At 41.1% G+C, this 20,509-nt stretch overlaps 1 protein-coding gene across 1 annotated transcript in view; it reads left to right on the plus strand.

Moving 5' to 3' along the window:
* Window positions 1–20,509, plus strand: part of suclg2 (succinate-CoA ligase GDP-forming subunit beta) — a 106,203-nt gene that overhangs the window by 25,986 nt on the left and 59,708 nt on the right. The window contains exons 3-5 of the mRNA XM_085456037.1: window positions 15,625–15,724; window positions 16,789–16,879; window positions 18,474–18,626. Of these exons, the coding sequence (XP_085312163.1) occupies window positions 15,625–15,724; window positions 16,789–16,879; window positions 18,474–18,626 (344 nt within the window). The remainder of the gene's footprint in view (window positions 1–15,624; window positions 15,725–16,788; window positions 16,880–18,473; window positions 18,627–20,509) is intronic.

Consider the following 20,509-nt stretch of genomic DNA (forward strand, 5'->3'; position numbering starts at 1 on the left):
GGAGCTGTCAGGTGCTAAAAAATAAACCTTGGACTCAAACGTTAGAACAGGCTTTTCCCCGCAGCACGCCGTCTAATGAATACTCACAAAGAAAACGGCGGCCGTTACAACTTATGTCTAAAAATGTATCGTTTCAAGCATCGGTTGAAACACTCGACTTCAGGTACATGACGCGCAGCTGGAAACACTTCACGCAAGTCGAGCTGCCCGAGATTCACAGAATTTACAGAAAATGTTAAATTTTTGTGATTTATATCGTTATCGGGACGATAGATGTCTTGTATCGGGATATGAGATTTTGGTCATATTGCACAGCCCTACAGTAGTATTATAAAGTACTATATTTTTATCACATGCATGACAACATGATCATAATTCGGTCGTGGGGAAAAAAAAGTGTCCCGCTGTATTTCCTGTTCACTCCTTACTTGAATGATCTTTAAACCTTAGAGCTTTCATCAGACTGTCATGCTCTAACCAAACCTTAACCGCCACATCTCCGTATCTCAAGTTTCCATACGCAGCATAACCTCATCAAAGCTCAACCTATATTTACGGTATGTTGAACCAACACTTTCTGTACAATTCATATGAAATATGCTTAGTGTAGTGAATTCAGAAACTGTGCTTCCAGATGCAGTAAATGAATTAAATGTAGGTTATATGCTCGTTTAGATTGGTGTTTGTATGTGTAATGTTGCTCCAGCAGCCAGTTTCTGATATAATCACTGCAACCATCCTAGTTTTGTGTGACTGGTTTTGAACTGTCTTTTTTTTTTTTTTTTTATATCAGATATACGTTTGATTTGTAGTACATGCTCCATCCGTTCAACATCGGAAGAATAACAGCATGAATGAGCATTTTGTTTTTCATCCATTTTTCGTGGAATCTGGATTTTCAGGGTCGACTGAGTACTTTGTGAGTGCTTAGCTGATTTCCTGCACAGCAAGTTTAGCATTTTCTTTTTCAAGTTTTCTTCAACAAAATTGGAACAAAACAACAAAAAAGGTCTTTCCATTTCTGAACTACTTGGCTCCTGTAATTGTTGCTTGCAGGTGTATTATTTATATTTGTCTTTCTTCATAATTCAGCAAAATGTGGAAATTCAACAAGAGTATATTTGACAGACTTTAGGTAAAGCACCGCTTTAGGCAAAGCACCACTTCTGTGTAGATGCCAAAATATATGTGGGAAAGGCTTGATATTTCAGTAGATGCTGAAACAGTTACTGCTGACATTTTGATTCACTATTTGTTTAGCAATTGTAGGATTGAACAAGTTATTTTACTGCTATTTTATTATTGCATTATAACCACGTAACAAGCATTGCATTAAAGCATATATTGAAGCTGTTAACATTACATTAAAGTCTGTTATTTCAGGTGGTATCATAATCATATAATAATCTTTCATTGCAGGAGCAACTGTAATCATTTTATACACATTGCATTTTGGTTCTTATTAAAGAGTTGAAGCTCGGTCAGTTAATTGATGGTCAGAAGCTTCATCCGGCGCGATGTCCGGCCGATCTATTGAGTAAAGTGGCCTAGAGCTATGGAAAGATTGCATACAGGCTTACAATACATATATCACATATAATCTAGAAACAGGCCTGAATAAAGGCCTGAGTGTATTCAACAACCTGCTGCATTTGAGTTTGTTTGGTAACAGATGACTCAGAATAAGTCAGGAAGTATACTTCTGAAATGTCTTTGTTTCCTCTGTAAAGTGTGCATTTTTTGGTGGTTATTTTGAGGAGCTGTCTGGATGAGGCTATTTGAATAACCAGGTTGTTCATTGTTATCTTTTTCTTTTATATTCTTTTATTAAGTTTTAAGTAGTATCATTTGATTAAAACATTTAAATCAAATCAAATCAAATCACTTTTATTGTCACATCACATGTGCAGGCACACTGGCACAGCACATGCGAGTGAAATTCTTGTGTGCGAGCCCCACAAGCAACAGAGATGTGCAAACACAACAACACAAACGAGCAAAATACAAGAATGGCCAACCTGAAACTAATAAATATATGTACAATATATAATAGTGTATGCATTTCTGGATGTGTATACTAAATATTTTCCTACGTGTGTGTGTGTGTGTGTGTGTGTGTGTGTGTGTATACACATTTTTACAAATTAAATAGTAAAAATAAAATAAAATAATAATAATAATAATAAAATATATAAAATATACAGAGTTGAATATGTGCAAAACAAGTGGCATTTATATACAGTGTGGAGTGCATAATGTTGAAGTTCCAGTAGTGAAGCTGAGGTGTCTATGACGTGTTCAGCAGTCTGATGGCCTGGTGGAAAAAGCTGTCTCTCAGTCTGCTGGTACGGGACCGGATGCTGCAGAACCTCCTTCCTGATGGAAGCAGTCTGAACAGTTTATGGCTGGGGTGACTGGAGTCCTTGATGATCCTCCCCGCTTTCCTCAGGCAGCGCTTCCTGTAGATGTCTTGGAGGGAGGGAAGCTCACCTCCAATTATCCGTTCAGAGCACCGCACTACTCGCTGGAGAGCTTTGCAGTTGTAGGCGGTGCTGTTGCCATACCAGGTGGTGATGCATCCAGTGAGGATGCTCTCAATGGCACAGTGATAGAAGGTCCTGAGGATGCGGGGGCTCATGCCGAATCTTTTCAGTCTCCTGAGAAAGAAGAGGCGCTGCTGCGCCTTCTTCACTGTTTTGTTTGTGTGTACTGACCACGTAAGATCCTCAGCCAGATGTACACCAAGGAACCGGAAGCTGCTCACTCTCTCCACAGCAGCGCCGTTGATGGTGATGGGGGTGTGTACTTCTCTGCACCTCCGGAAGTCCACTATCAACTCCTTTGTCTTTGCGACGTTGAGGGTGAGATGGTTGTCTTGACACCAGTGGGTCAGGGCACTGACCTCCTCCCTGTAAGCCGTCTCATCACCGTTGGTGATAAGACCCACCACTGTAGTGTCGTCCGCAAACTTCACAATGATGTTGGAGCTGTTAGTGGCTGTGCAGTCGTAGGTGTAGAGTGAGTACAGGAGAGGGCTCAGTACACACCCCTGTGGAGCACCAGTGTTCAGTGTGATGGGGGATGAGGTGATGCTGCCCAGTCTGACCACCTGGCGTCTGTCAGACAGGAAGCTAAGGATCCAGCTGCAGAGGGAGCTGCTCAGTCCTAGATCCTGCAGTTTCCTGTCCAGCTTCGAGGGAACGATGGTATTGAATGCTGAGCTGTAATCTACAAACAGCATCCTCACATACGTGTCTCTCTTCTCCAGGTGTGACAGGGCAGTGTGTAGTGTCAGGGCTATGGCATCATCAGTGGACCTGTTGTGGCGGTATGCAAACTGTAGAGGGTCCAGTGAGTCGGGTAGTGCAGAGCAGATGAAGTCCCTGACCAGCTTCTCGAAGCATTTGCTTACGATGGGGGTCAGGGCTACAGGTCGCCAGTCGTTCAATGAGGAGATGGTGGAGGATTTGGGTACAGGGACGATGGTGGCCATTTTGAAGCAGGCTGGGACTACAGACAGAGAGAGGGAAAGGTTGAAGATGTGCGTGAACACTCCAGCCAGCTGAGCCGCGCATGACCTGAGGACGCGGCCGGGAATCCCGTCCGGACCAGTAGCTTTATTCAATATATTACACATATAGTTTCAGTTGTGTACGTGCGTGCCTTCGGTCTGGTGGAAAGGTTACAAGGTTTAGCTGGTGAGGTGAGAGGTGAAACTGAGTGCATTTCAGGTCAACACAAACGCACACCCACACGTCAGACGTGTTGATACATCACAATAGTTCATTAGTCTTAACTAAACTGCCAGTCTTACAAGGTATGACATAACACACACATACACTTTTGCTGGTGATGCGAATGGTTCCACTTCCTCTGGCAGGGTGCAGAGAAACATTTACACCTCCAACTGAGCCTGGCGCTGCTGCATGAGATCATCTAGAGGGTACCATATGCCTCTACACCAACCCCACACACGGCCTAGCCAGTGCCATCTGTCACGAAAATGCACTTTTCCACCATGGGCATCACCACAAGTCATTTTGAGGAGTTCCTTATCCAACCATGACGCACCTCACCTGAGTCCTCCATCACGCTCCCCTCCGATCTGTCTAGACTGGCCTGTTTGCCACCAGAAATTCTGTGCTGTGCTTTCTGTGTTTATTTTTTTTGTTCTTATTTTTATTTAATATTAGATAATTGGGGTGTTTGTCGATCATTATAGCTGCTTGAACATCTTGTTTTATTGTAGCTTTATTTCTTAATGAACATGGGACATCGTTGCATTGGATTAATACAAAAGGGTGAGCATGAGGCATTCTTAAAATTCCCTATTACATCAGATTTGTTTTTTTCCTAATGAATAATGCAAGTAAAAATGTGTGCTGGTTAAATCTTAGTGAAAAATAATTTAACAGCAATTATTGTATGTGTGTTCAGTTACTGTTCAATTATAAAGTGCCAGAACTGCATAAAGTCATTGGGGCTAAACTGACGGGCTAGAACTTTTGTTGTGAAGGTCAAGATTTCTTATTCAGCTGATCACACCTTCATAGCTGATAAATTGTATGACTCGACAGACTTGATGGTAACACTCGGCAGCCGTGTGCTGTTCACACTGAGGATCTAAAAATGAAGCAAACAGATCAGGCTCGGGTGGTTTCTATTTCTTTCCAAACCTTCACACCTTCCTGACATTTCACCAGGCTTAATGCTCCGCTATGGTACTTTGTAGTGTAGTTGGGGGATATGACTAATTACTCGATTCAATGGTTAAACTAGGTAGACTAGTCTGTCAAACTAGTGCCATTACACAGCTTTTTTTTTTCCCCAGTGAGGCAGTAAATGTTACATTATAGCAGACTCCACTGATGAAAGTCGGTATTTTTGTTTGCAAAAGTCAGAAAATGGAGCACAGACTTTTCTAAGTGTTAAAAATCACTGCTTTAGTCAGCAAAGCCTGGCAGGTTGGAAATGAGGTCTTTCTTTTTCAGTAGCAGTGTTTCTTGCACAAATAGGTACATTTAACAGTCATCAGAGGGAAACCCAACCTGCCACCTCGTCTCAGAAATGAACATCTGCTGTAAATGGCACTATATGAAGCGATATTTGTAAGCAAGGTCTGGATGAGTCAAAATTTAGTACTTTGGCCATGATCACCAAAGGTGTGATTAGAGTAAATATGGTTTACAATTTTATGAAAAGAAAAGCTTGAAGAATTAAAGTGAAAAATTCTCGACTTTAAGCCTCTAAGGCAGCTACTGTAGTGGCAGAGGAAACATTGCATGGATAGAGGGAAGACGGCATTTGTTTAAAGAGCAGTAAATACTGGATGCAAATGTCATGCAGTCAGAGGATGAAGTAAAGGCCTGAATGGAGAATCATCCTGGGAAGTTATGAGTGGAAACATTTTGGATTCAGCACCACAGATCGAAAGGGTGTGGCTGGAGGAAAGACAGTTTGCTCTTTTGTATAAAGGCAACTGTCTTGCATCGACACAACCACAATAACATATCCAACACTGCATCTTAGCTTGCCATTGAATTAGTGGAAATTTTACTAAATGAAATGAATTCTACATCTTAAGTAGTTTAAAATTAGGTTACATGAGATGCATTCAAATGAAGTGAAATACATTTCATTATCTTTTCTTTAATTCAAACTTGAATGAAAAATGAATGCGAGTGCCAATCCAACTGTGTTTTTTTTTTCTTCTTCCTTTTTTGGATTTCAACCAGAGAAATAAATAGAAATCTGCACATATTGCTGACTTCTCGAAAGCTTGTGCTTGGCAGCTACTACACCTGACCTGCATGAAACAGACTGTGAACTAACAGATTTTATATGCATAAATATACATTAAGCAAAAATGGTGAAAATTGAATTGATGAACAAACTGCAATGCATGTAATTGAATCTAACCCACTGTACAAACGTGAGCTTTGATTGACTTGGTATCATATATGTATTGTAGGACTTGACAATCAGAAATATGTTGAAACCTTGTCGTGGGCTTTGAGTATTTATATGGCACATTAGCGTTACTCATGCTTCAGTTCACTTGAGCTCTTTTATGCCTTTGTGTCCCAAAACTTGTGCAGTTGTAGAGCCATTATCTGAATAATACTCAGCCTAAATTGCATGTTTTATTAAGGCTATTCCATGATTCATTGAGCAGTGAATTTGTAAGAAGCAACGCAGTGATATTTTCTCTCTGTTGTGTGTGTGTGTGTGTGTGTGTGTGTGTGTGTGTGTGTGCGTGTTCTCTCCAGTTCACATCCAATTTTTGCCTACCTTGATTTGGATAGCAGTGCTGTGTAAGACCTGGGTCTTTTGTCATCAAATTCTATTATACTCAGCTCTGTGTGTGATAACTCTCCCGTTCTATCAATGACAAATGTTTGGACATATCTTGCACTTCAATAGAGGGTTGAAAACGGGGGGAAAAGGTACTGTACACATCGCGTGCACATGGGGCCCTTCTTCCTTTTCAGCGAGGGACAGACAAATATTTTACTGTCAAACATGGTTAAAACACGAAAAATGGCCAGACCTCTCCTCGCTGTGCACATCCTCCCTTCTCATTCACACTGTCCCCACTGGAGCTGCTTCATGCACTTCAACATTTCAAGCGCCTTTTAAGACCACTTTCATCTTCCCCCTTCTGAAAATGAGGCAGAGTCTCTGGTGAAAAGCGCTGACAGTAGCAGTTAGCGTTGAGTAGTGTTGGCTCAGCCACAGCTCTTTTTCTTCTGTCTTTGTCTGAAGTATTGAGAGATGAGACGACCCTCTCAGAAGTTGGTCTGTGTGACTGTGTAGACCAGCTGGAGCCCTCATTGCGTCCTCTCCTCGTTGGTCTGCTGGACAGAGGACACCGAAGCAGCTGCTCATCTATCAAGCCACTTGATGTTACAACGGGTTCTCGCACTTCATGAGAATATGCAGCCTGAGCCTCTGAATTTTGCGCTTGTTTCGCTGCCATCTTTGTGCTCTTGCTGCCAGCAATTTCCATCAGAGTCTTTGTCATTTCCACCTCTACTGTTTCCAGTGTAAACATTATGTGGTGAGTGGAGCTGTGCTGAGATTGGGTCTGTTTGGTGTCAACCATTCAGATGGGTGAGCTTGTGAATCACTGAACAAACACACAGGGGAAGATGTATTTGCTAGCTCACTACCTCTTTTTTGACATGCAAGCCTATATATCGTTAGCTTCATAGCATAATTGCCTAAGTCATTTGACTAAGTCAATGACTTAGGCACTTATGCTATGAAGCTAACGATATGAAAGAGCTGTTTAAGCGGTTCATGTCTTGAGTCTGTGGCTTCCAGATAGACATTTTTTTTTTTAACACACCACTATCTTTTGGATATTTAATGTTTGCTGACCAACAGTGCATAATTAATAATACTCAGTCTTTGTGTTGACTGCACAGTGTAATGTATAGTTTGCAGTAAAAACATGATTGGAAAATCCGTCAGGTCATTGGCTGCAGCTGCTAAGAGACTGATATGAAATATTTGTGCCCAAATGATAAGAAACTGACAAATTTGTAGCTGTTAGCTGTAATTTGGCATGCCTCAGCCTTTTCTCCAATTTCCCTTAATAATAACTTCTTGATTGCCATCCTACCACTGAGACCATTTCTGATGAGGGTTAAGGGCAAGTCTTTCAGATACAAGTCATCTTTTGTCTTCTACTTGTCCAGTTTCCTCAATATTTTTTAAGAACGCACTGCACACCATGCTGAGATGTGCCACATGTTTGGGTAATAGCACTTTGGAAATCACCGTGCTGTTCCAAAAATATTTTATGCCTGTCAGACTGTTATCTTTGGCAGTTTTCCTAGAGTCAAATAATAAAATGAGAACAAATTGTGTTTTGGCAAGAGGCTTAAGTGCCTAAAGATACAATTTAAAATGGGTTCTTTGGTAAATTGTCTGTTATGTGTAGAGACAATCCTGGTTCATCCCATTTAGAACTTGTTGCACACGTTCTAAATGGGATGAGTTACATAGCTCTTAAATTGTGATTGTGAAGTTAAAACAGCATTGGAGTTTCTTATGTATTGAAACCACACAGTGCGCTGTTGCCTTCTTCTTTAGTCACTCTTTTCAGCCTTGTAATGTCTTTGTCACAGAACTATCCAGTTATATATGTTGTATACTATATACGTGTGAAAGTGTCTTTTTTCTTTTCTTCCACAATACGTGTTGACTTTATTCATATTTAAGTCGTGAGTGTATTATAGCATGAGTGTGTTTTGAGTGTTTTGAGACGTACAATGCAAAACTTTTTTTTTTACTGTACATTTGTTTATTTTTCTTTCCCATATGATTTTTCTTTTTCATTCGTCCCTTACTTCAGGCTGTTGTTGCTCACTCCTACTCGCAGCTCCCCTTATTTTTAGTATTTCCTAAACACCCCCTCAAAATGTGCCCAGACCTTCTGTAAAATCATCATAGATGGTACTCATTTGCCAGTTTAATCACATCGGAGGGGATAAGTAAACAAAAGCAGGTTGTTAGCTGGAGCCAACTGCAGATATCTGCGTCTCACTCACTGCAGGGCTCCTGCTGATGGACTGAACAGCTCTCGCCCCTCCATAGTGCTGCTCTGTCACACAGGAAGACAGATGTTAGCCTGCAGTTTTTCACTACCTGCCAAGATAACACGCATAGCACGCAATGAGGAGAGAAAGTGGGGGTGGGGAGGGGGTGTGAAACAAAAGGTTATTAACACAGACACAGCGACCCGCCGACTTGGAGACAAAGCAGAAAACCACCCGTAGGCAGCATGATAGCTGTGAAGACACATGCGCATAAAAACGTCGAGAATTTTCAAGCACAATATGAGCGTTCCAAAATAAACAAGCAGATGCACATTACACTGCCCTCTCCAAGGACCTGTTGTTATCCATTACATTAGCTGGCTCTTAGGTCTTGCGTTGGTTTTAAAAAGGGGGAAAAAAGCAATGCATCTGAAATAGTCTTAACAGCTGTAAATAGGCTTTGCAGGGTAAAGCAGCCTGTCTCTCAAAGAGCTGATTTCCGTAAGCAGCTTAGTGTTTCCACCTCCTCATTACGCACCACAACCTTTTCATGTTGTGGAATTATTTTTCACACGTCTTCTCTATCGTATTAGGATGATACTAATGTGCCAGTGAGCGTGCCGCCTATTGTTTGTTGTCAGGGCACATCGGGTAAACATGGGGCACCTGGTCGTGCCGGAGTTGAAAGTAGTTCGAGCAGATACAGAAATTGTGGAGTAAAATGTGCAAGCTCGGCTGTGCTTCGTTGTAGTGAGCTCCAGCCATTAGATACGTTTCATTAGTCATCAGTGGAATTGGCATTGCGTTCCTCCTGCCCACTAATGCAGCAGCAGATGTCTTTAGAGTTTTTCTCTGCAGTTGTTAATGCTGAAATGAAGAAATTGTATCAGTCAATAAAAGGGCCTCTCAGCTAGTTAAACTTTTTTTTATTTATTTATTTATTTTTTACTCTTTTTCTTTTTTTTCTGGCGATCTTGTCTTTAACAAGTTGATTTTTATTTTTTATTTTTTTTTGTTAACTGTTTCCCGATGAGCCTCGATACAAGTAAATGTCTTCACCCTGGTTTTTGCTCCGAGACGAATGATTCGCCCTGCAGATATCTCCATGGTCATTTAGCACCCATTGCTCCACAACACCATTATCATTATGATCACCCTTCTGCTTGCATGGCAATTAAAAAAAAAAAAAGAAAAAGAAAAAGGGGGAAAAAAGACTGAGAGGAGACCGGGGGCATCTCAAGTTGTCATTAGAGGTGCTGTCCTGTGTCTGAAATTCAGGTGGACTTGTCCTCTAATGAGGACTCAGCTGTCATGCAAGCCGTGACTGGAGGAGTGTCACAAAGAGGTGCCATTGTTGGTCAGGGAAACTGATATTCTTTTCCCACTGAGTAGCACCGAGATGCATCATTAGATGCAGAGACACATGGACACTGGGCTTAACCAGACAAGACAGTGACATGATAATTATTTATTTAGTTGTAGCGAACAAAGAGGATAAATGTTGCAGTCTTTGGCTATTTTGGTGTTCAAATCTGTTTGTTAGAGTCTTGTTAGGCCCATATATCTGGTTGAACTGACGCGCCAGTAGTAAGAGGGCTTTTACCAAGCGCGCTTATGATTTATAAATGTTGGTTGACTTTTCAACCTCAACTGAACAGGCAACATATTCTGCTTAAAGAATTTCAAGACCATTATATGTCAAGGTAGATGCAAAACAGAGAGATTTTATTTTCCTGTCTCTCCTTTTGGTTCACTTGCCATCGCTGCATGAATAGAAAACCATTTAATGTCTGACCTTTTCACAGTCTGGTAGAATTGGGGGAAAAAAGGTAAAAGTTTAGAGAAAGCGGAACTTTTTCCAAGATAATGTCAGCTTTATCTGCTGCGCTTACAGCCCCATCTTCTAAAAATCTGTATTCCTTTGTTAAAAACAATGATTTTACTGTATTCAATTAGACATTTGATGGCACAAAGAAAAATTGTCGAATACTGAAACTGGGAAATTTCATTGTTATTTGACTAGTGTGCTGATTTTAAAGTGCTAGCCCTGTAAGAGACAGGCTGTCCCAGGTGTATCCCAGCCCTGAATGGGATAAGCAGGGAATGATGGATGCATGCCGACCAGTTTATAAAAATCTTTTGCCGTTAACAAGTTATTTATGAGCACAGCTTAAAAAAACTAAAAAAAAGTTTGATGATTTGTCTCTGTGTTGTTGTTTTTTAATTAAATTTAGGCTTTAAATGATTCGCAAATGATTTCCTTTTGTTTTGATTTACATTTTACATCGCATTCCAGCATTTCTGGAAATGGGAGTCGTAAATGAAATCATTATACAAGCAGTCATTAAACATGACCCGCTCTGTGCACTTGCCCTAATGGTGCCTAAGTGTAATTAAAATAAAATGTGTTGATAAGGCTATTACACTAAGCATTTTACAGAACTAAGCGCTGGCCCTAAATTTGCCTTTTAATTCACATGAAAGGTAAAAACCCGGCGCGCACATTCACTTTTGTGCTTAAACAATTAGTAAAGCTTATTAGATGGTTTCTTTGTTTCGGATCATTAGTTTCCTGCGTTGCCTATGGTGCTGTAGTAGATTATGAGTCCATTTTCACAATATTACTGATACATAGTTGTGACACAGCCAAAAATCACTGCGGCAAAGTGACTCATAAACTAGAGTCGACAGAGTCACTAGCTTTCTTGACATCAATATGCAGCTGACAGCATAATTGAAGTTATTTAAAGGTACACTATGTGCTTCTAGATGGAAGCAAATGGAGGTGCAGATTGTTTTGTTTTTTTCCTCCTACTTATCGTAAAATAGCTCTATACTGGGAAAGTATAATTGTGCCTACGCTACTTGTTTTAATGATCCTGTAGACTGACATTTCCGGCCTCTTCTTTTTTTTCTTCTTCTAAAGAACAGATTCCACCTGTTCGACAGCAATCAGCACTGTCTGGCATCATAATCGAGCACAGATGTTGAGGGTTTGACTGCGTTTCTTTTTATTTTTTTTATTTACTGTCTTTCCTCTGGTGTTAATGGCTGTGTTTGATTGTAGCTGTTCGTGGCTTGTGTTTGTTTTCTCCTTACTCCCTAGAGTTTGATTAGTCTTCCCCATTTAGCCGCCGCATTGCTTTCATTACAGCACACGAGTGTCGGGGAGGGCCACCCTGATCTTTTTCTCTCTCCTTGCAGATGGTAGCCTCATCTTACTCTCTCCGGATTGGCGCATAGCCCGCATCTGTCCCTTACCAGGCAGCATTCCCCCTCATGGCGCAGCCTCGAAGGCTTAATTAAATATCAGACCAAAGCTAACTGCTGTTGGCCGCTCATGAGCTACATGCAGAGGGAGGAGGGTGGGGGAAGAGAATAGCCTTTCAAAGTGCACAGAAAGAACGGGGTGAAAGAGACACCGACTGCAGAAGTAACGTCCTCTTTGCCAGCTGCCTTCACTGGCAAGCAGACTGGGAGTTGATTTGCTCTCATTACTGGGAAATAAGTAAAGCCTGAGGATGATGACCGCATTACTCAAATTGCATACGATGAGATCGGAGATGTTGTGCAATGTTAATCTCCTTCCGTGTGTCCCCAAGAAATGGAAAATAAATGAAGATGAAAATCTAGCTCCATTTCTTCACAGAGGGCCATGCATGATACAAATGGAAGCAGTTAGCTGATTATGAAACACTGTCTCCCTCCGACTAAGAAGAGGATTCTCGTTCAGCTGATAAGCAAACTAATATCAGTCTGAGGAGATTTTTTTTTTAAATTATTGTGGCTGGATAACAGAAAGGGATTATTCACTTAGCCAGTACTGTAAAGAAAACCTACAACAAAGCAACGTAATCAGAACATAGAAAATGTTCCTGTGATAAAACACCCACCTGTGTCACCTTTCAGATGTTTAGAGCTAAATATTGCATTTTTTCCCACTGTGTGAACATCTTGAGCTGTGACTCATCACCAGCGCTTGCTGGTGTCTTTATTAACTTCAGACACGGGCCCTTGTTTCTGCTTTTTCTTTACAGTTTGACATAAGAAAACTTTGACTTGTTTCAGATTTTTTTTACATTTTATTACTCCTTTTCCATCCTGTCCTCACGCTGCTCTCATTATGGACCAACCTTTTTCTCTCAGTGTTAGAAGCCATCTCTTGTCTGCCATACTACCAGCTAATGGTCACACTGCTCTTTCACTCTGATCTTTAAGGACATTGTTATAATTTCCATGCATTTCAACTGAGATTGATGTTTCAGTGTTAAACAGCATTATTTGTAAGATTCTACATGGTGTGTGTGAGAGAGAGACCGAGAGAGATGGGAAGAGGCAAGTGTGTCCTTTTTAATCATGCTGTCTTTGTGATTGGTAATACTCACAGTTTATCACATTATATCTGCTTCTTCTGTTTTTCCTCTAAAGTTTTCTCTTATTATCAGCACATTACAGCTTCTGTGGCTATTCATAAATGCTGAAATTGCTTATATATCTTATTGTGTGCAGATTGGCTTCACTTACTAGTGCAGCAAGAATGAACACCTGCCTTGTTCTCACACCATTACCTTCCTTAACACGCCACATACCCTTTTCTTCTTCTATATATTTTAGTGTACTTGCTATGACGTCTTATCTTAGTTCTTTACCTTTCTTCACACCTCAATGACGCAACCTCCCTGCTGGGCCACATCCTTGTTCTTTAACTTGCTTCTTTTTTCTATATATTATTTCTTCTTTTTAAAGCAAAAGTCATTTCCTCTGTGCTGTCCCTCTCCGCTGCACATGCCCGCAGGACATGCTTTCTCATCTTGCTTTGAACTCTTTTTAATTTTGTGCAGTAGCAGTTTTTTTATTAACATATTTATTCATTTATAACTGCTCTCAAAGCCTTTTGCATACGAGCTCACCTTTCATTCTCTCTCCATCTCTTCATGCTTTCGCTTCCCCTCTCCCCTCAGCCTTTAACTCTCCTCGCAGAACGGGCCTCACTAATGCAGTGTTAGTTTAATCCCTGTCACTCTGTCCAAGCCTGTATTCCCTGGGTCCTTTTTTCTCCCCCCCCCCCCCCCCCCCCCCTTTTCCTCCTTTTTTTTGTTTTAAACTGCAGCAACAGTGAACATGGAAAACATTTTTAGCCCCTCCAGCTTCACCAGGTCCTCGATCTATTCCACCCTTCCCTTAGACGTCAAGAGTTTTTATTTTTTTAAATGCCATCAAGGGAGGAGCCAAGGTCAAGGTGTCTTCTTAACCACGTTTCTACGCCCCCTCCACCCACTTCCCAACGTGCTGGCAGCCACCTGTCAAAGGTTGAACTCTCCCCACCTAGATAATAATAACCTAACTGTAGACCATCTTTCATCAAGTGTCCTCTGATCCATTTGAATAGTGCGGGATTGTGGGTAAGATGCGGAAGAGAGAGCTCAGAGACGACCTCCTGATGCGACTGCTTGGAAGGTGGCAGTGACAGCGAAGGGGATGCTGGGTGGTTAAGTAATTAGGGCAAGGTCATGTTTCCAAACTTCCAAGACTTCAATGCTTTACCAAGTTTTTATTTTCCTTCTTCCTTATGTGGATCTTTTAATTCTTAAATTTATCATAATGGCAATCACCCCAGAAATGGTAATCCTCTGTCAGTGTGTCCACCACTTTAGCTTATATGTTAAATTCAATCACCTGAAATTGGTAGACATTTCTGTTCTTCAGAAGCTCTCCTGTACTGTTTAGCATAGCCACCAGGATTTTGACTTCTTTGGGAAAGTAGTTCTACTAATACTCTGATAACTCCAAAATGATCATCACAGTTATTTTAATCAGTACTGACATCGCAGTTAGTGGCTCTACATTGTGTAGTGCTTTATACTTCCGCCCAACAGCAGAAGCTCCCTGGTTAAAATCCCAGCAGGAGACACAAATTCCAGAGAGGTTTTATCAGGAAGGGCGTCTAATGTTAAATAAATAAATATCTGCCAAATCAAATGTGAAGCTACCGACTGTGGCGACCCCTTTTTGAATAAGAGAGCAGCTGAAAGGAGCTTTATTGACATTATGATTAAGCATGGAGCTTAGTGACAAAAATGCTTTGTAAGTATAACACTGCTTTTTCATCCAGGTTGTGTTCCTGCTAATGTCCCTTCATATTGTTCATATTTACCATTTTCAGCAGCTGAGACAGATGTTTGTTTGTTTTTTCACATTAGTTTCGTATTTCTTTGACCTTTGAGCTAACACCAGCATCAGGTCAGAGGTTTTTATTTTCCTTTGCTTTTTATTTATTTAAAAAATGCATTTCAGAGATCCAGTTTACCTCAGTGAGTGAACAGGTGATCATATGCCACAAGGCTATAGTGCAGCAGCCCAGGTTCAAGCTGACCTGTGTCTCCTTCTCTCTCTTCTGTCTCCCCACTTTTTTTGTCTGTTTTCACTGCTGTACTATCAAATAAAGGTTAAAATGCCCCAAAAAATAATCTTTAAAAGATGCATTTATGCTGTTGACAAGTTAAACCACCTGTACTTTTTCTTTAAAAAACATTAATTAATGGACTTAAGTGTCCATTGATAAAACTGGTATGTTCTTTACTGGACTATAAACAGATGAATGTCTCATTGGGAGCCCTTAGATCTGGAATGCACTATAATTGGTGTTTAAGGAAGTCTTATCTGAAATGTATATGAAAGGATGTTGTCCACGAGTCCTGTTGGGTTGGTGGGAAGGTTAAGACCTGTCACTGTCTGAGCCAAGAAGAATAACATTAGGTTACAAAAGATATTTATTTTCCACCATCCGGCTGTCTGTAGACTTAATAGAGTTAACTTTGTGATGCATTACAACAGGACCTTAGTATAAACTAAAGTCAAAGTCTTGCAGATGATCACTCTGCTAAGGAATGTTAGCCAGCCTTCTGTTTTCTTCCTCCCTCTTTCCTTCCTTCAATCATATGGACAAATAATTGACAGGCTCAAGGGTGCGTTCAAGGGCATGAGCTTATATCTTAAGTGCTCCGTCTGACTTTCTCTTCTCCTCCTTTTGTCTCGTTCCCTCTCTCTATCTCTCTGTCTGTCTCACTCTGTTGTTCAGATGCCAAAGAGATCGTGCTGAAAGCTCAGATTCTGGCCGGGGGCAGAGGCAAGGGTGTGTTCGACAGCGGCCTTAAAGGTGGAGTGCACTTAACGAAGGAGTAAGTATGCCCCTACGTGCATTTCACACTGTGAGTTACTGTAGGAAATAGATTGATGTTATTTTCTCCAACAACAGCGGCTTTTACAGCGAGGAGGCTCAAAGAGCTTTCTGAAGATGCTCCCTAGGCACAAAGACACAGTCAGGATTATTCGGGCTGCAAATAAACATTTTTCTTTCTTCCACTGTCTCGTTTTCGAACAACTACCCTCAATTAAATGTTGAAAAAGGGGCTTTAAGGTCGACTGAAGCATTACTCACCCCATTTTCAGTTTCCCCGCTCGGGTTTATTGGGTTTTGTGCTACTATTTTGTTCCTGCTCAGAGTTGCGAAGTGTGATGGATGTATTTCTTCAATGAGGGCTCACTCTGAAATCTTATGCATTTTTCAAAAGGCTAAACAAATCTTAAAAGAGCTTTACTTTGCTCAGGAACTGCATTTCCCTCCACCAAGTTTCCCCCGTATAAAATACATAAATAAAAAAAAAAAAAATGCTGTCTTCTTAGTAAAGGTAGCTACAACTTGCTGCCACCGCAAAGGCAGAAAGGTGATTTATGACAATTGTCCCAAGCATGTATCATCATCACCCTACTTCGGGGTTCGGAAAGGCCGGAAACTTTTTCAAAGTGAGATACAGTGAAGTTCATCGTCCCCAGAAAGTGACATGAGTGCACAGTTCACCTTCCTCTCATCTATCAAAGGATGAGTACAACCCCGAGCTTCATTTGTATTCACTTGCAAAAGCAGAGCAGGCTAACAGAAGCAGCCTCAGCATGCGTGCTGCTTTTAAATGGAGAGAAAATGCGGAGTTTGATTCACAGCAGTGTGCACGTGTACCCAAAAGCTGTCCTTCATCAGAATATTTTGGACTAATACCGAGAAAGTGCTGAGACATATTTCTTTTCAACCGAACAAAGTTATTGAGAGGGGAAGAAATGCGCTTTCATCTGTAGACCCCTCCTGCTTTTTCCACCTTTATTTTAGAAGTCTTTTATTTTTTGGCTTTATGATAAAGATTTATTTCAAAGAAGTGATATTGTTTGACCTACAACCTCTGTCCTTTAGCCCCGCTGTCGTTGGTGAGCTGGCCAATAAGATGCTGGGTTTCAACCTGACTACTAAGCAGACACCAAAAGAGGGAGTGAAAGTGAAAACGGTGAGCCACTGCAGAGACAGAGGGAAGGAAAAGATCTCTACCCTCACTATCTTTTCTTGCCTTTTTTTGACCTCATTTCAAGTCATTTTGAGTCCAGTAATTAATTTCTGTCATATTAATATCAGTTTTGTTGTTGTTGTTTTGTGCTCAGTTTTAATAGTAGCTAGCCCCCGATGTTTACTTTTGGGTTGCACTAGCTGGTGTTATGGCTCATTGCATAAATTGAACAGAACCCACTGTGAATTTAAAGTGTCTGGTAAACAACTCTTTCTGTGCGCCACTAACAAGCAGGAATACTATTTTCTCTGCTGGCATGCTGCATGTCGTCCCCCCTGAAAACAGACGTTTTCCAGGTGACGAAGCCGTTTCAGTCTGTGGCTTGTTTGTGTGTCCTGCTGCCTTCCTCTTTGTCTCTCCTCATCTCTGTTTCTGTTTCCCCTGTAAAGTTTACGTTGAATCAAATGAGCATCACACATCATTTTTATTGACGGCGGCTACAGAAAATTCAACAAGCTCAGAGTTAACTCGCTGTCTGAGGCAGAAGGCAAAGGCGGATAAAAGACACAAACATATGGCCAAAACCTGGATTAGATCTGACTGAGAAGAGAAGTGAAAACCAATTGGACATCTACAATCATTGTCTTACCAAGAAAATCTCACACAGCACAGAAATCTGACGTGGCAAAGAGCCGCCTAACGGCTCGAGTACAATAACGGTGTAGTCAGAACCCGGCGTTTCCGATGACAGCCAGAGCTCAGCTGTCAACCTGCCAATGGGAGCACACACCAACGCTCAACCCGTCCTACAACACAGATAAGGGGCAGCACTCGTGTATCTGTGTGGATTTTCACTCTCATAGCTCTGAATGAGAGATCAGGAAACGAGGCGGGACAGGTGAGCGAGGCAGAGAAAGATAGAAATAGACTGTGGAGAAAAGAATAGGTTTCGTTTGAGAGAAGAAACTGGTATAAGTCAAACGACAGGCAACTTAAAAGGTTGTTTGAGTGAGTGGGGAAAACAACTTTCGGACAAGAAGATAGGAGCGCTGTCTGTTAACACGGAGCGCAGAAAAGCCGATCCATCCTCATTCACTGGGCGATAAGGTGGAAGCAGAACATAAGGGCTATGCATGTTCAAACAAACACCCCTTCCACCAAACCTGCACCCCATTAACCACCACAGAACTGATAGTTTCCTGTCAAGTCTTTTTTTCCTTTCCTTTTCAAATGGGCTTCTTGCTTGCTTCCTCCTGCCCCTCTTTCTGAATGAACACACAATCCCTCTCTATTTGCCTCTGTTTCTTTTATTCATAACAGATGACATTTCCTCAGAGCTGTTGCACGTAGATTGTGCCAATCTCTGCACTCTGCTTATGTTCTTGTTTTGTACAGCTAGTTGTAAATGTGTTACTTTTAAAAGATAAAGTTAAACATTTTCGGAGTTTTTGTAAATACTGGTCGGAATAAAGGGGAACACAAATGACTTATTTCCCTTTTTTTCCCCTTAATAATAATGTTTTCTTAGTGATGTCAGATCAGTAACATAGCTACCTTCTTCTATCCAGCCCCTCTGTTTTTGCTTTGCAATGTGCAGGTGATGGTTGCTGAGGCCCTGGATATTACCAGGGAGACATATTTTGCCATCCTAATGGACCGCTCCTTCAATGGTCCTGTCATGGTAGGAAGCCCCCAGGGAGGTATGGATATCGAGGAGGTGGCTGCCAGCACCCCAGAACTCATCTTTAAGGTATAACATTTCTGCTTTTCAGTCATTTCTAAGTTGTCAGTGATTACCAGCTACAAGAATAAGAAAGAGGGGGGGGGGGAAAAAAAACTTGAGAGCAGTCCAAACTTCCTTGAATTAGACATCTTACCATGATGCTTGTTCTTTACTGGCACAGTGGAGCTCTTTATAATCCCCTCACCATCTTACTTTAAAACTGATAAAGGTTTTGGTGGGGGGGGTGTTGAAATCATACCGAGTTTCCAGATGGAAGCTGAGATCTGTTCGCGCACACACAGCAGAAGCTGAACACGGCACACGCATACAAGAACACACTGGAGTTTAACATGTGCAAACACACACAGCCTTCGATGTTTTCTTTTGCCATTAATGAGATTTTATTTACAGCTTCTCGACAGCACGGCCTCATCGTCGTTAGCAGATGTAACCTTGAAGCGTTTACAGATGGCTACCTCCAAAGGTTATATACGTGTATCTTATTTTGCTAATGTGCGTTGTGAAACATCAAGCTGAGACAATTACGTTACATTAACTTCACCAAAGACTGTAGAGTTTCTATAAATGAGAAATGCGTGGTTTTACTATCAAACAAAATGATTAAAATAGTTATTGTCCAGCCCTGTTTGGTGCTACAGACTGTCTGTACAGATGGATGAGATGTCACCAATAGGTGAAGCAGTAATGATGTTGTAAATAGGAGATGGGCAGTGAAGATTAGGCTGCTGAAGTCATGTTTCCTACCAGATGAAATGCAAACACTTGGGTTTTGCTGAAGGATGATGGTGTCAAAGTGAGCACCATCAAGTTGACTTTTTTTTAAAATAAAAACCTAATTTCCACATTGATACATGAAATTATCATTACTATGAGATTCATAATAAACTGAATCTGCTTCACTACAGTTTGATTTTGCACTTCCACATCTAACCAGCACTTGGAACACAGACGTGCCTCCACAGGAGCGTGCACACAGGTTCATGCCCGGACTTGACACTGATCCATCATCATCAAAAGAGAGAAAACAGGAGGATATATTAGGCTGCCAGGCTGACTTTTTGTCCTCCTTTATCCTGGAGCTTAATGTGACTGCAGTTTCTTTATATATGGTCTCCTTAACTTTTTGTTTCCCCGCGGGGGTTTCTGTCAGTGAAGAACGTGCATAGGAATAGTTGGTGAAAAGTGCAGAAGAAGCAGGTGAGATATTTTAAATGGAATAAAACTGTAGGTGTGAGGTAAATAAGTAAAAGAGCCAGCAAGTCTTATTTATATATGTTCAGCTTCTGATCAGCCACCGTTTCTCTCTGAACCATGTGCTTTTTTGGGTCACACACTCTGCTTTATGGAGGACGGATAACCTCCTCTGCCAACAATGATGCTATCAGTCATCAGCAGTGCTAAAGGGGGAGGATAGAACGATTTGAATATGGAGCCAATTGCCCAATCCTAATAAACACACATGCCCAGAACTTCCCACAGATCAGTCGATGCATTATGCATAAATTACCTGCATGTTATAAAAACCCAGTGGAATGTGGGTAAAGGATCTAAAAGGATAGATCTGGATCACTTGGTGATGGATATGCTCCCTGAAATTTTATTATGTTACACCATGTTACTGTACTCCTGCTTTGTGCAAGCTATAACTCTGGTGTCTGATTCTGGTTTTGTACAGTTTACGTATTTTGTGGTCTACAAAGGAAAATGAATGACATGGTTTAGGAAAGAAACAGTTCGTACATGTGCAGATGCTCCACTAGTACCTCAGGGATTGCTTCAGCTACTACAAATAAGCACTCATTAATAAGATAATCATAAGCATTTATAAAAAGTTTGATGAGTGTGATGAGCACTTTTAGATATATTTTTGGGAGGTATTGTGATCATCT

Source organism: Copadichromis virginalis, linkage group LG5, assembly GCF_057382275.1.
Source record: "Copadichromis virginalis isolate Kocher_CV1m ecotype Utaka linkage group LG5, C_Virginalis_male_GT1.1, whole genome shotgun sequence".
Lineage (NCBI taxonomy): Eukaryota > Metazoa > Chordata > Actinopteri > Cichliformes > Cichlidae > Copadichromis > Copadichromis virginalis.